General features: G+C 38.3%; 1 protein-coding gene across 1 annotated transcript in view; it reads right to left on the bottom strand.

Annotated features, from left to right (window-relative positions):
* Positions 1 to 14,211, bottom strand: part of LOC124170798 (serine-protein kinase ATM) — a 182,773-nt gene that overhangs the window by 40,666 nt on the left and 127,896 nt on the right. The window contains exons 33-34 of the mRNA XM_046549763.1: positions 13,803 to 13,971; positions 6,653 to 7,593 (exon numbers count right to left, since the gene is read on the bottom strand). Coding sequence (XP_046405719.1) covers positions 6,653 to 7,593; positions 13,803 to 13,971 — 1,110 coding nt within the window. The remainder of the gene's footprint in view (positions 1 to 6,652; positions 7,594 to 13,802; positions 13,972 to 14,211) is intronic.

The raw sequence follows: 14,211 nt of genomic DNA, 5'->3' as shown, positions 1-14,211 counted from the left end.
GGCCATGGTGGCAGTGTTTACACAGTGGCATCCACGTGGTGGACGTATATACTGCGCACCCTTGCACGAGATCTTTTGATTTTTTTCAAATATTTTAACCACAGCATTATTTCAGCCGCTTGCTAATTCGTGGCAGTTATCCGTGACTATGTGCAAATTTGAAGACTGGCTTATCCCAATGGCAGATATTGTTTTCCCCAACAGAATACTCACATCCAACTTGTATAGTACAAAAGTATTTGTATAGGCTTAAGAAGGATTCAACTGGACATGGGATGAGTATCTGGGTAAAATTAATTAGGTATTAAGTATAATTAGGGATGGGCAAATATGTGGTACTTTTTGATCTCAAGTCGAGTATCGAGTCCAGTTGAAAACTACTTGTGAGTATCGAGTCGAGTATGGCAATTCCTGAACTAGGCAATACATACATCGATGCATGCTCCAACAAATTCTCATTTTTCCAATTCCCTCATAAAGGACCTTTGATAGTAATTGTGTCAAAATTAGGAGGTGATTGAAAATTAATGTGTCCTAAATAGTTCAATAAGCACAATTGAAATGAATTTACCTCTAGTCATGTGTCAAAATTTTAATTACTGCCAAACTGCTCAGAAGATCACTCTGTAATGACATTGGTACAATTGCAATAAATATTATGTACTGTAACGGATAGCCACTATCCACTTAGTGCACATGTATGTTGTTTTTTTTTTAAATTCGCGGGCACTATCGAATTCCGATGAGTCAGCATTAGCATCGAATTTGGAGTTCCACATGCCGCCAAACCCTAGAGAGGGTATAAAAGGGACAGACATGTGAGTGAAGAGGTGGGTATGGAATGGAAAAGGTGGCAAGTGTACAAAAGTGACAACGCAGTGGGATAAAAGTGGAAGTAGAGGAGAGGGAAGGAGACCAGAGGAGGAGGAATCGGCACCACGGAGCTGTGGTCACCCGGCTGCGTTAAGTACTGTTCCCCCCCAGAAGTGAAATTCCCCATCCCGGTGAATGTGCTATAGGCGCGCGTGTACTATTGTGGTTTTTATACTTCTCTCTGCCCTAGACGGAAGAGGGCAGTTTATTCATATTATTTGTTTTTTCAAGTCTCAAGTTTTTTTTTGTTCTGTCCAGCCCGATTGGCTGATCTTGTTGATTCAATAAATTGTTTTGTTATAATGTAAGGTGGTCATCCGTCTCTTATTAATCGCAGTCATATGCATATATCCCTTGCAGGCGAGCCCAAACACCTACCAGAAGTTTGTCATTTAGTTAATATTTGCCCTTTTTAAAATAATAATCACCTCCTTGGGGCGAGGTTGGTGTGGGATGAGAGGGCCCTTTGGATGGCAGGTTACAGTACGTAAAGGAATCATGTAATATTTGATCCGTTCAAATTCTCATGCAGAAAAACTAATTGTTCTAAATGCTCAGGCAGCAGGTTTCCACATCTCTATGTTACAGTATTATTTCCTGCAGAAAATTGTCTTGCGTAAAAAACCTGCGTGGCAGGACAAGTAAATTTAATGCCAAGGTATTAAAGATATAGGAACGTTGGGAATTTTTATTAAAATACATATACCATTTTTATGGATCTTGATTCTTCATGGAATTCAAGTGGGCAATGCGAACGAATTATAGAACTTAACTTAAGCTATAAGGACCAAGAATTTTTTTCTTTAAGTCTCAATTCATTTAATCAACCATACTATTCATTTAATTAACCCCTTTTCTGTTAGTTCAAGAAGGAAACTAAACGCAACAAGGGAATAAACTAAAATCAACATCGGACATGCATAGTACTCAAAAAGGCTGAAAGATGGCATATAAAGAAAGTATGAGCGATGCTGTGGCACACTCTGATTATGCCACCAGGTCAGAAGACGGTCAGCCGCTGCGGCTGTCAAAAAGTATTCGGTAACCAAGTCGAGTAATATAGTGACTGCTACCTATACAAAAGCTGGAACTCCAAGGCTAAGGCATTAAAACGACTTATTGACTTTAGAAATGATGTTATTGCATGAGCTCCATGATAGCGCCTCCTGTCGGCAGATTTCTGAACTTACAGGCCTTGACAGCATGTTTGACCAGGAAAGCATCCCAAACTACTAGAGCAAAACAGCCGAGTTCTCAAGTCAAGTGGCGTAACAGTGAAGACACATTATAGATTTATGAGGAAAAATTAAGCCAGAATGCAAAAGCAACTTTTACCACAAACCTGAACTGAAGCACAATAAAAGTCAAAATTATCAAAAAAATAATTGCTAAATGTAGTTGTTACTTTAACAAACTTCATATCATTCCATTACTGATATTACTGATATTACTTGCAACATACCAAAAACATAGTTTACTGAAATCAATGTTTCCTTCATCATTTATGGTTATCATGCCCCAATTCATAAATACCTTAAACATAAGAGTATATTACTACATATATGTACAGTCACTTTCAAAAGTTTTAGGACAAAGTTTGTGGCGCCACTTCTGCTTCTCAAGAAAATTTAGTTTCCCTTACTCCATTTGTTTTCCTTGCTCACGCACTGCAAATATTTCGCTTCCATGTGAAGATATATGAACAAAGAGGGAGAAATTACTCGCTAAATTTATCGCTTTGTTTCGATCTTTGATGGATTTAATGATTAATTTCGTGTGCATACTCTGTGTCCTTGCTCCGGTTTTCACTGCTGGTATGAAATTATGTATTACAAAATCCTCAACGTCAGAAGTCGTGTGGCGTAGTGGAGTAAATGCGACGTCGTCATAGTAAAGGTTGTTGGATCGATTCCCCTGCTTGGAATTAAGATCTCAACATTTTTTTTCCTTGGTAACTCCTTTTGTATTCAATAATGGGTTTCAAATACATAATTTAAATTCGCTGTAACCGTTTTATACTTTTTTAAATGGTAAATGGTAATATACAGGTTAAGAATTGGGCAAGGGTTGACGTATCATTTTTATGGATTGCTAGTACACATTTTGAACGTTAGGGATTTGCAAAAGGGGTAACCGTAACCCGACGGTAAGGGGCGCATTCAAACCCAGCGTTGGTATTAACTTAGTGATTTTAGATTGGCGATGAAGGGTCATACATAGCAGTTGATTATTGCATTAATTAGTTTAGAAAGCTGTTGGTTATTATGAATTTCTGCAATGAGCTCCATACTTTTTCACCCGTACCTTGAGACGGGTGATATGTGTGTCATTATATGACGTCCAACTTGACTTACATACAGCAAATAGCCTTTATAATCATCACATACTACTTAATTTGGGTTTTGCGTTGGATGTGTTTTCTAGTTTTCAATCAATGCAAAGATCCAACTAATTTGTCAGAACGGATTCATCCAAGTAATCGGCGAGCTGATAATCATCATCATCACTGGTCAACAATCCTAGGATTGGTTTGACGCAGCTCTCCACTCAGTATGGCGAGCGGAAATCCAAACCTGTTGATATTATACCTTATTGCGAATGCACAATCTAGAATTTTATCCAATGAATTAGAAGAAGGCCTAAACAGCCCTAAGAAATAAAAAATATCTTAAGAGACCTCTACGCCATCATCAGCGCAAACCAAAGTACTTCCAATCTCCTCCCTTTCCGCCCTTCTATCACCTACAGAAAGGCACCCAACGTGCGCAAATATTCCGATCCACCCACCCCTCTCTCCCCCGCACTCCCCCCCCCCCCATATTCTTCCTCCTCAACATGCAACCGCCCAAGATGCAAGTGCTGCTTCTGTTTTCGCTCCACCTCCCCACCAGTCATCAACAAATCTTCCTCTTCTCCTTTTTCCTATAAACTCTTCCTTTAATTCCATCTACCGACTATCCTACAATTTCTGCCCTGCCAACTACATTGGAGAAAGCACCACGGCAGTATCCATTCGAATGAACAACCATCGCCTCTCCACCAATTCCCCCCCATTCGTTGAACCAGTACTCCAACACAAAATAGTTCCTTCGAGCAGTGCTTTTCCCTTTCCTAAATCGAAATACTGCCAGAAAATTCACCCAGCACACCTGGGTGGAAACAGCGTTCAAACCGCCAGGGCTGAACGTCGCTAATTGCTAGCCACCAGCCAATCCCTCCCCATTTCCCCCTCACCTCCACCTACCCCTTCAACATCCCCCCCCTAAACTCCACAGAAGACATCAGCAATCCAAAAGATGAGGATATTCTCATTCCAAGGATTCCCATGATCCCATCTGATATGCCCTTAGGGTTAAAATAAATTCAAATTTCGGCTTCGTGTTTCATTCGCGATGATGATTAGCTAATTACTATGTCAACCGTTGAGTGTTTGTAGTCTGAATTTAGGAAATCCATGTTTTTTTCATGAACAATTATATGTGTCATGTTCAGTGTTGGTAAACTATCCGCTTCATTTGTTCGTGCGTCTAATAACAAAGCAAAAACTGTTGTATATCAGAAGGTGCTAGTGCAGAATAAACCCAAATGTGTAGTGTACACTCAGGTTCGTTTACATACGGGGCACGTTTACGGAGTGCACTTTTACCAAACCGAGTTATAAATGGCTCGCCACAATTTGGACTTTATTAACTGTTTTATAAAACCACAATGTCTAAATTTTGATAAGTTAAAACATAAAAATTAGAAAATTCACAGAAAGAAATTGGTCATGTGCGCCAAATAAGGCAATCGATTGGACGCCGTCCTCAGGTGTGCAAGAATTTAGTTCGTTCTATGAGCTCCAGACTGGAGGCGGTCATAGAAAATAATGGCGGTATTTCTCGCTATTAATTAGATAAAACCAACGCTTACGCCTTCCGAAGAATAATTTCGCAAGCTTTGCCATTTTTGTATCATGTTTTGATTTTTTTACTTTTATTGGTCGATAAAAGATGTTATGAAAATTTACAATTATTTTTTATGCGTATGTACTGAATAAAAACACGGCAATAAAATTATCAATTTTAAAGTTTTCCATAAGTTTTGGGTTCGCAAGTAATTATTTTTGATTATTTATTTAATTATTATTTTCACTTTAAGTCATTTTTATTTGATTATTCGGGGAGAGATGATTGATATCCACAAATTTAACTTACCTGGGATTAATTTTATAATTTGTCATGGTAATAGAATTTACTTCATTCCTTTAGTTTTCATTTTTCAATATTTAAAGGTTTATCTGTTAAACGATTCTCAGTTAAGTTAGAAAAACTTGAAATTATTTAAGAGTTGTAGTGGGTTATTGAGCTCTACTACCCTCTAGCGCTATGTGCCTGCTACGGTAAGTGTATAGCATGAGTGGGGTTTCACGGAGACAGATTTTCGTTTTGACAGTGCATAGGTAATTCTCTCCGAGGGCTTTTTTCAAAAATCTGGTGGTGGTGGACATTTTTCTGTTGAATGTCATTCCCATCCTGTGTGGTGTGTGGGTAGCACTGCAAGTACAAAATATCTGTCCGTCGCATGTGACGTTCAGACCCTTGGCGCCTTTCGTTAAGAACAAGAGAAAGCCGATGCCAGCTTTCTCTACTCCCTATCTTTTTTAACGTGCTCTGAACGCGCAATTGAAGTTACTTGTCGTTCGCCTTAACACAGTACTTGAAAGAGGATTCAAATATCGGCGAATTCCTTATTTCCACCATCTTTAACTATGATATATATGCAGGGGTACCGACTCATAAAAAAATATTGGGGAAGCCCATACCGGGGGTCTTGACCAGGGAATTTTTATAAATAGTGCGTTTAAAAGTTTAATTTCGAAGCTCTATTTTGAATCCCTAGACTGAGGTTTGTGGTGGTGAACACTGTGCTTTATCACCCGTCTCAAGAGACGTGTGATAAAGCATGGTGCTCTTTGCAGAAAATCATAATAATCAACAGCTTTCTAAACTAATTAATGCAATAATCAACTGCTATGTATGACCCTTCATCGCCAATCTAAAATCACTAAGTTAATACCAACGCTGGGTTTGAATGCGCCCCTTACCGTCGGGTTACGGTTACCCCTTTTGCAAATCCCTAACGTTCAAAATGTGTACTAGCAATCCATAAAAATGATACGTCAACCCTTGCCCAATTCTTAACTTGTATATTACCATTTACCATTAAAAAAAGTATTTAACGGTTACAGCGAATTTAAATTATTTGAAACCCATTATTAAATACAAAAGGAGTTACCAAGGAAAAAAAATGTTGAGATCTTAATTCCGAGCAGGGGAATCGATCCAACAACCTTCACTATGACGACGTCGCATTTACTCCACTACGCCACACGATTTCTGACGGTAACGTTTTTGTAATACATAATATCATACCAGCAGTGAAAACCGGAGCAAGGACACAGAGTATGCACACGAAATTAATCATTAAATCCATCAAAGATCGAAACAAAGCGATAAATTTAGCGAGTAATTTCTCCCTCTTTGTTCATATATCTTCACATGGAAGCGAAATATTTGCAGTGCGTGAGCAAGGAAAACAAATGGAGTAAGGGAAACTAAATTTTCTTGAGATGCAGAAGTGGCGCCACAAACTTTGTCCTAAAACTTTTGAAAGTGACTGTACATATCCATTGTGTACCATTTATGGAATAATAAGCTTACTCATGTATGTAATTTTTGTGCCCTACTTCATTCATAATGATCTTTGAACAAATCATTACTATTGTGAATATAGATACCTTTGCTTTGTCGGAGTGAGTTTTCATAACCCAATGACCATGAACAGTGGCCACCTCAGCAACCAGCCTTGCGCCAGCTTGGTCCATTGTAGCGCATTTTAGGCAATCCATGGCATCTTGAATGAGTACGAGAGCTACGTCAGCATCTCCTTTTGTCCAAAATAATTGAGCCTCTTCCAACTTCAGTCTTGACTGTAAGAATGGGTCCTCTGAGAGCAAGGGAAGTTGACGAACAGCACGCAAGTACTTTTCGGAGATGGCATACATCCCTGCCTCCCTTGCATGATGCCCTAACTGTAGCTGAAAGACAGAGGCAGCCTTAATTGCATGGTTGGTAATTTCTACTGGCACTGCTCTTCGGTTGTTCTCGATGCAGCATTGCTTCAAAAGGGATAACCTCAGAGCCATCACTGGTTCCAAGCGCTGAAAATGTTTCTGAGTAATAATGTCTGAGGCCTCCCATTCACTCAGAACAAATTGCAGAGCTTGCTCCTGCTTATCCTTGAAGGCAGATGCAAATTGCTCTATCTCCTTTAACGCGTGAAGGCGACACATGGAGGAATATACACCTTGCCAAGCCTCTAAACTTGTGATAGCAAGTGAATTCAACACATATCCTCTTGCACTAGCAAGTTCACCCATTGCTTCAGTGTACTTCCCATTGCGAATAGACCGTATTCCGAGGAATAGATTTTTATGGAATTCGGCATTGATCTTATGGTGATCAACTTTGTAAATGATGCTGGTTTTCGGAGTCTCTTCAAGGAAAAACAACGGAAGTGACTGCTGTTTTTTTTCTGCAAACTTTGAGAGCAAATTCCAAGAACCCAGGCGCCAAGCACATTCATACTTGAACTCAGCCTTGTCTTCTTGGTCTCTAGCATCCATTAACCCCATTAGCATCTCCTCCATACCCAGCATTTGCAGTGACATCAGAAGTCCTGAAAGATTCAAAAGTCAATTCAAAACATATCATTCAATTGAAAGAGGACACATGCCAATGTGTTTTCAACGATGATAGGAAATTACTGAATGATGAAAGGAATGCAAGCATGAAAACTTTCACCCCAAGGCCAAGGCTCCACAGCGAGTGTAGCCTGTGTGATGTGAGTGCCTGCAAGGAAAGTTTCCATCGAATGGCTTGTAATGGGGGCGACCGAGGTGCATATTGCAACCTACCCTTCCCACCTAGAGAGTCGCTCAGAGGGTAGCAAGGTGCTCTGTCGTTTTGGGTAATTCCGTCTACCCACAAGCCTCCCTGACATGGAGGAACATGTAATCACAGCAGTTTTCTAGAAAACTATACATGAACACTCCAATACAAGCTGTGTAAATATTTTTAATGGCAATTACTAATGTTTACGAGGATCTTTATAACTAATAACTGCATTGGATATTAATTTATTTACAAACTAACACACTTGAATATTTATATATGTATAATGTCATGGGCATCTGTGAAAGGATTGTCCTCAATACCTTCCAAATGAGTGGGTATATTGTCTTGGTGCCGGGGCCAAAATACCTGTGGCCACCCATGACTCACACGTTTTCAAAGTAGGGCAGCTATGTACATTTGGCAATGTTCAGTTCGCTCCTCCTATCTCTCAGTGCTACCCCTCCCCCATCAGCAAAGCCCTCTGAGAGAGTCCAGACTCTCACGAAAGCTCACTCACAAACGCAAAGTGAATAGAATATAGAAGTGCTGACACCTTCTCAACAGGCAGCAAAAACAATAAGCTCCTATTAAACATGCCTGTCTGACATTAAGCCACTGATAGAAAGTTTAAAAGCCATAATGAGGAGTTTCACAGAAGTACAGGATGTGAAGGGTATGGCAAATGATAATTTAAGAGAACTGGAAAAGCGTTATGACGGGACAAGCTCGGATGTAAAGGAGCCATATCTGTTGGCAAACTGGACTTGATCCAAGATAAATGGTGAAAAATTTTATAACAATGCAGTTGAATAATTTAAAAAAGCTGCTAAAAATAAAGTTAAATGAAGTTAATAAAGGAGATATAACATCTTGTAGTTTAATAAGAAAAGACTCTCTTGGCCAAAAATCAGATAAGGATGTAATAATGTAAGGATGATGACCTTATTCTGGGTAATATGATTGAATACTGGGCATATTTAACTAAATAATTTAAGTACTTTTACAGTAAACCCATGTATTTTTGGTGTAGATGACGAATAGTTATGATGATAATGAAGTTAATTTAACATATTTGACACTGAAGACATAATTGTACTGATTCCAGTGATTTTTAGACAGATTAAATAAGTTTTCCTATTGCATAGTATAAATTTATTTCTTTCAGGTTACTGAAACTCATATTGTACATCAAACTCCTAAACTTTCGACAGAAGATGGATAGGCAAAAGAAAGTGATATGTATTTTTCTGAAACCACACAGACCCTTCAATGTGATCCTCTGACCTATTGGCATCATGAGACAAGATTTAGAAAACTGAGACATCTTGCTTCATGCTATTTGGGTATACCTGCAGGTTCAGTGTTTTCTGAATTTTTTTTTCAATGGCTGGTGTTATGGTTTCTGATAAAAGAACCTGCTTAACTGCTGAACATGTTCAACAGCTCATATTTCTAAAAAAGAATCTTGAGTATTCACCAACTATGCAAGAGGGTATAGAGGAAAAATATGACCCCAATGATTAACTGAAATTTTAGTGTAATAAAATAAATTACCAGAAAAATATTTCTATGATTGACCATTCTTCCACCATAGCTCTTCTGACTTCAGATTACCTCAAGAATGAGAACCTTCAACGATACAATATAGGACGTGTAAGTAAGGTATAGGCAATTATCACTAAAGTATCACACCCTGGTATTGAAGTATCGATATTGGTATTGGAAAAATTGGTATCGGCCCAAGTCTACATACTAAAAACTAGAGAGAATAGCATTTTTCTCGAATTGGAATATCGAACATGAATACCTAATTTCTTTCCAAATATCTCACTCGAATATCAGATACAGTGTAACCTCGATAAAACGAGACCTTACGGTGCTCAAATGAACACTCGCTTTAGCAAATTGTCGATTTACTGGAGGTGGAGTACACCCATATCTCGTATAGCGCAATTTCGATTAGCGCAATTTCGATATAGCGCAAATTCGTTCCTCGGGGAAACATTGCAACGCAGTGTAGCCTAATCAAAAATCTTAAACGCTCTCCTGATAAAACGTGAACTTGCGCTAAGTGCACACGAAATTTCTATCATTTTATGCATATTAATATTATTGCTTGCCTCAAATCTTTTTTTTTGTTTATATATTAATCGAATTCCATTGCTGTGCAATGGACAAAAGTATTACTCGTCGTTGGGTCCAGATTGCCGGCCTACCGAAGTAATTTATCTCGTCTACTTAACAGAATGAGTTAATTTAGATCCTTAATTAAGCGTCGGGCTAGTGGAAATGAGTTTTTTTTAAGCAATACTCGTTGAGATGTAATTTTTGCTGTCATAGGTTATCGGGCGATTGACTTCCAGGTAGAGGGTCTACGCTAAAGCCTTCAAGGTCATCGGTATTAACAGGGGAGAAATGGAGCGGTGGCCGAGTTGCGCATGAATAACATCAACATATAAGAGGGTCCGCTATAAAGTCTCAAACACAATAGCTTCGTTCCCTCCCCGCAGTCATAGGCCCTCTGCGTCTCAAGAATACAGTTCAGCAGTAGAAGGTGATTTCGATAGAGCCATGCAGAGTAAAAACCAAGAGAAAATGGCAAAAAATAGGAATGCGGGTAGAAAAATCAAGAATTTATCAAGAAAAACCATAAACCTAGAAGAGAAATTGATATAGGTCAATTGCTTTGAAAATGGGGAACGTCAAAGCGATATTGCGCGGAAGTTTAAACGCACGATGCCTTATTCTGAATAAAGACGAAGTTGAAACATCAGTGACCTCAGCCGCACCAGCTTCAACCAAGCGGTCTACACATATGGAAAGTTCATAGTGAATCAGTACAAAAAGACGAGAGTGGTAATCGCTCCGAGACATTAAGTGAAAGCTCCGGTTGGTTCCAGAATTTAAACAGCAAGCAGGTATTTTCAGTGCGGCGATATCAGATGAATCTGCAAGTGTTGATAGCACAGTCACCACAACATTTTCTGATGAACTCCAAGCTGTGATTGAAAGTGGCTCCTTTCCCCCTCAACTAGTTTTTAGTGTTGACGAGACGATATTTTTTTTGGAAAAGAATGCATTCACGTTCATTCATTTTCAGGGAAGGAAAACCTGAGTCAGGTTTCAAGGCATTTAAAGACTGTTTCACGTAGCTGCTAATGCCTCGCAGGACTTCAAATTAAAATGATTTATCATTCATAAACTCCGCTAGCTATGAAATGGCATTCAAAGTAGCATTTGCCTGTCATTTCGATGAGCGACAAAAGGGCCTGAGTGATACAATAGTTGTTTTTAGACTGGTTTGAAAAATCGTCAACTCCCGGCAATGCATTACGAACCCCTGAGATAGCAGATGTTAGCCCACCCGCACGACAGGAGGGAATTTCAAAAGCACATAAGAATTTTTCTAACGGGAATAAAAGTCTTCAAATGCGTGCATACTATCTTTAAAGATGTTTTAAACCATAAAAATTTATATAAATAATGTTTTCTAAGGCTATTTATGGGAATATATATGTTTTAGAGGAAATTCAATACCCAAGACCTAAGCTACCAGGAACGCATCCCTATCTTCCCAATGTTAAAAGGCTCTCGTATAACGCAAATTCGTATAGTGCAAAGACCCCAAGGAACGCATCCCTTGCGCTATACGAGACATGGGTGTATATAATAGCCAATATAATACCTAATGAGAACACTTGTACAGAAACAGGATTGGGGCGGCGACAGAGAAATTTCTATCTGACGACCTTAACCATAAATTCAGACGAAAGGCGATGTTTTTTGTATCACTAAATTTCCTTACTTTAATAACAATTATTCAAACAATTTATCATCGCTGTGCTGAATAAAAATCATGCAAAGCATTGCTTTTTCAATCATTATGCCAATGCACAACAGACGCAGCCATTTTTCTGTCTACTTAATTAGTGCTTTTACTTGATCATTCTATTATTTTGGTATTTTACTAAGAAAATTCAAACAATTACTGATAAAACTGTATCGCGGTTACTAAATGCCTCAAATGCTTCCATTGGTGTATGTATATAGTTCCTGTACGTTACGCAACAGTTATGTGAAATAACCTATCGCGTTTGTTTCTGCAGACGGAAACAGTGGAAGGTTGTAGAACGATCCTGCCTCGGACAACTTTTTCCATCATCCAATATCCTCATTATCTATGGTAAAAGTTTGCTAAGCATGCATAAAGATGTGATTATAATTGCCTAAGTTTCAAATAAAAGTTCCTTTTTGAGTCTGACCTCATCGAAAAAATATGCTGATTGTACCGCGGCACTGCAATAAAAGGATTTGAATTAAAATTGGTAATATAAGAAAAGATATTAACTTGATATTATTTCACGAAAAATATGACACAGATATTATGCTGATGTCACTTACGTAAAACAAAAGCAAGCTGCAAGATACTGCGACTAACATAACATGCATGGGTAAGAAATGCAACAAAGAAATGAAAAAGCATACATATCCGATGGACCCTAAGGCCAAAAAACTTACAAAAATGAATTTATTTATTTAACATTCTCAGTAATGATTGCAAAACTTGAAAAGCAATGCAGAATTTTTTTAATTAAATAAACTAAAAGCACAAGCATCAGCTTTTCACATATTTCATCGCTAACAGCGCATTACCTGCATCTAAAAGCATCATTGCAAGAAACACCTCGTACAGCAAGGGTTTTGTCGGGGAGCAGGTTGTAAAAAGAGTTCCATTTCATCTACGTTATATCATGTGGGGAACACTTCTTAAGATATTCTGCTAGGATCGGAGTCCTTTCTTCCATGACTTTGCATTTACACTGCAGGCATCACCAGCAATTATGAAGAGGGATAACACTTTCATGCTTCGGATTAGTATAACCAACCTTAGGAACACGCGAAGTTCTCGATTCTCAATCTATCCCTGAAATACTCCGCTTTAGCCTTAAGCATAGCCCCTTTCTCAGTAGTTCCTGCGGATTGAAGTGGGCAAAACCACACCAACAAAGATGCTTCTAACTCTTCGTGATCTGCATTCCTCGGGCGCTTTTGTTTTTTTTTTGTGAAGAGCAAATAGGAAGATAAATTAATTACGCCACTCTCGTATTACTCCATTATTTTCATTTCTTGCTTAGACGTATTTTGCGTTTTTTGGCTATGGTGTCTACCTTCAAATGCTCTCTATTCACACAACTCACGGACATGCAGCTACGCTACTGACTGCTTTCAGCATGCGCTCAGTGTATTTCCCAACTCCCGACGGCAGTTTAGGCACCTATGATGTCACGATTTGCTTTGGCAGAGCTCGGGTGTCTTTGTGCTGCGGTCAGCTCAGAGAAATTTTTCTCGATTTTAAAGTAAATTTTTTAATTTCTTTTGATGATGAATGGAGAACTTAGGTATTTTTGCGAGCTAATGTATCCATTTTACCTCTTCAAAATAGTTTTTATAGCAATCGACGACCCATGCAAGTTCCCCATTAACAATTACTTTAAAATTAAAATTTGTAAAACGTAAATTTTGTCATGCAACAGAGTGTTACACTGGAATACGCCAATGTCGCGTGCATTTGAAAGTATGCGTAAATTCTTCTTAATGTTGATCCCGTGGAGTCATCAGCATTATACATATTTTAATGCTTGATTTTCATGATACGTTTTCATGCATTGAACTAACATGATGTGCATACCTTCATGTAAGACCCGACCATTGTCGAAGGATTTAATTTGAATCACAAATGATCTGTGATATGTATTCCAAATTCGAATAATTGATAACTATGTGTCATTGAATATCAAATATGTAGTGAAAAAAGCTCATTATTTGAGGTATTTGGTGATGCAACTATTCCAACAACCCATCCCTAATAAAAACCTTAAAAATGTTCTTCAATCAAAATGCAAACATAAAAAAATGGATCACACAAACTCAAATAATAGAGGACAAGTCAGAGAATAACTAAAGATACATCATGGCCATATAGTTTCTCACCATCAACAGCAGCATCAACATCAGGACCTCCAAGCTCCAGTTCATATGATCTCATAACTTGTCCCCATTTGTCCATATTTTTGAAGTGCTCTATTCTTCCAGTTGGCTGTAGCAAATGGGAAGTGCCACACCCATACAAACCATCTCTGTCACCAAGTCCAGAATGAGCCTGTAATCATAGCAGTAACACAAATGAAAGCACAGCTAAATTCAGTACAAATTCATTACAAATGGATTTTATGCATACACCTTAACATAAATACATGAAAAATTAAACTCATGACTACATAGAGACAAAAATTTACGGTGAAACAAGTCGGGAAATTTTGTGCAATAAACACGAGGTTTTAAATTATAATCTCACTATTTAAACTTTACTTTGTCTAACAATCAAAATTTTCTCACATTA

The sequence above is a fragment of the Ischnura elegans genome, chromosome X, assembly GCF_921293095.1.
Source record: "Ischnura elegans chromosome X, ioIscEleg1.1, whole genome shotgun sequence".
Classification (NCBI taxonomy): domain Eukaryota; kingdom Metazoa; phylum Arthropoda; class Insecta; order Odonata; family Coenagrionidae; genus Ischnura; species Ischnura elegans.
The sequence above is the reverse complement of the archived record's forward strand: the minus strand, read 5'-3'. Positions and strand labels throughout refer to the sequence as shown.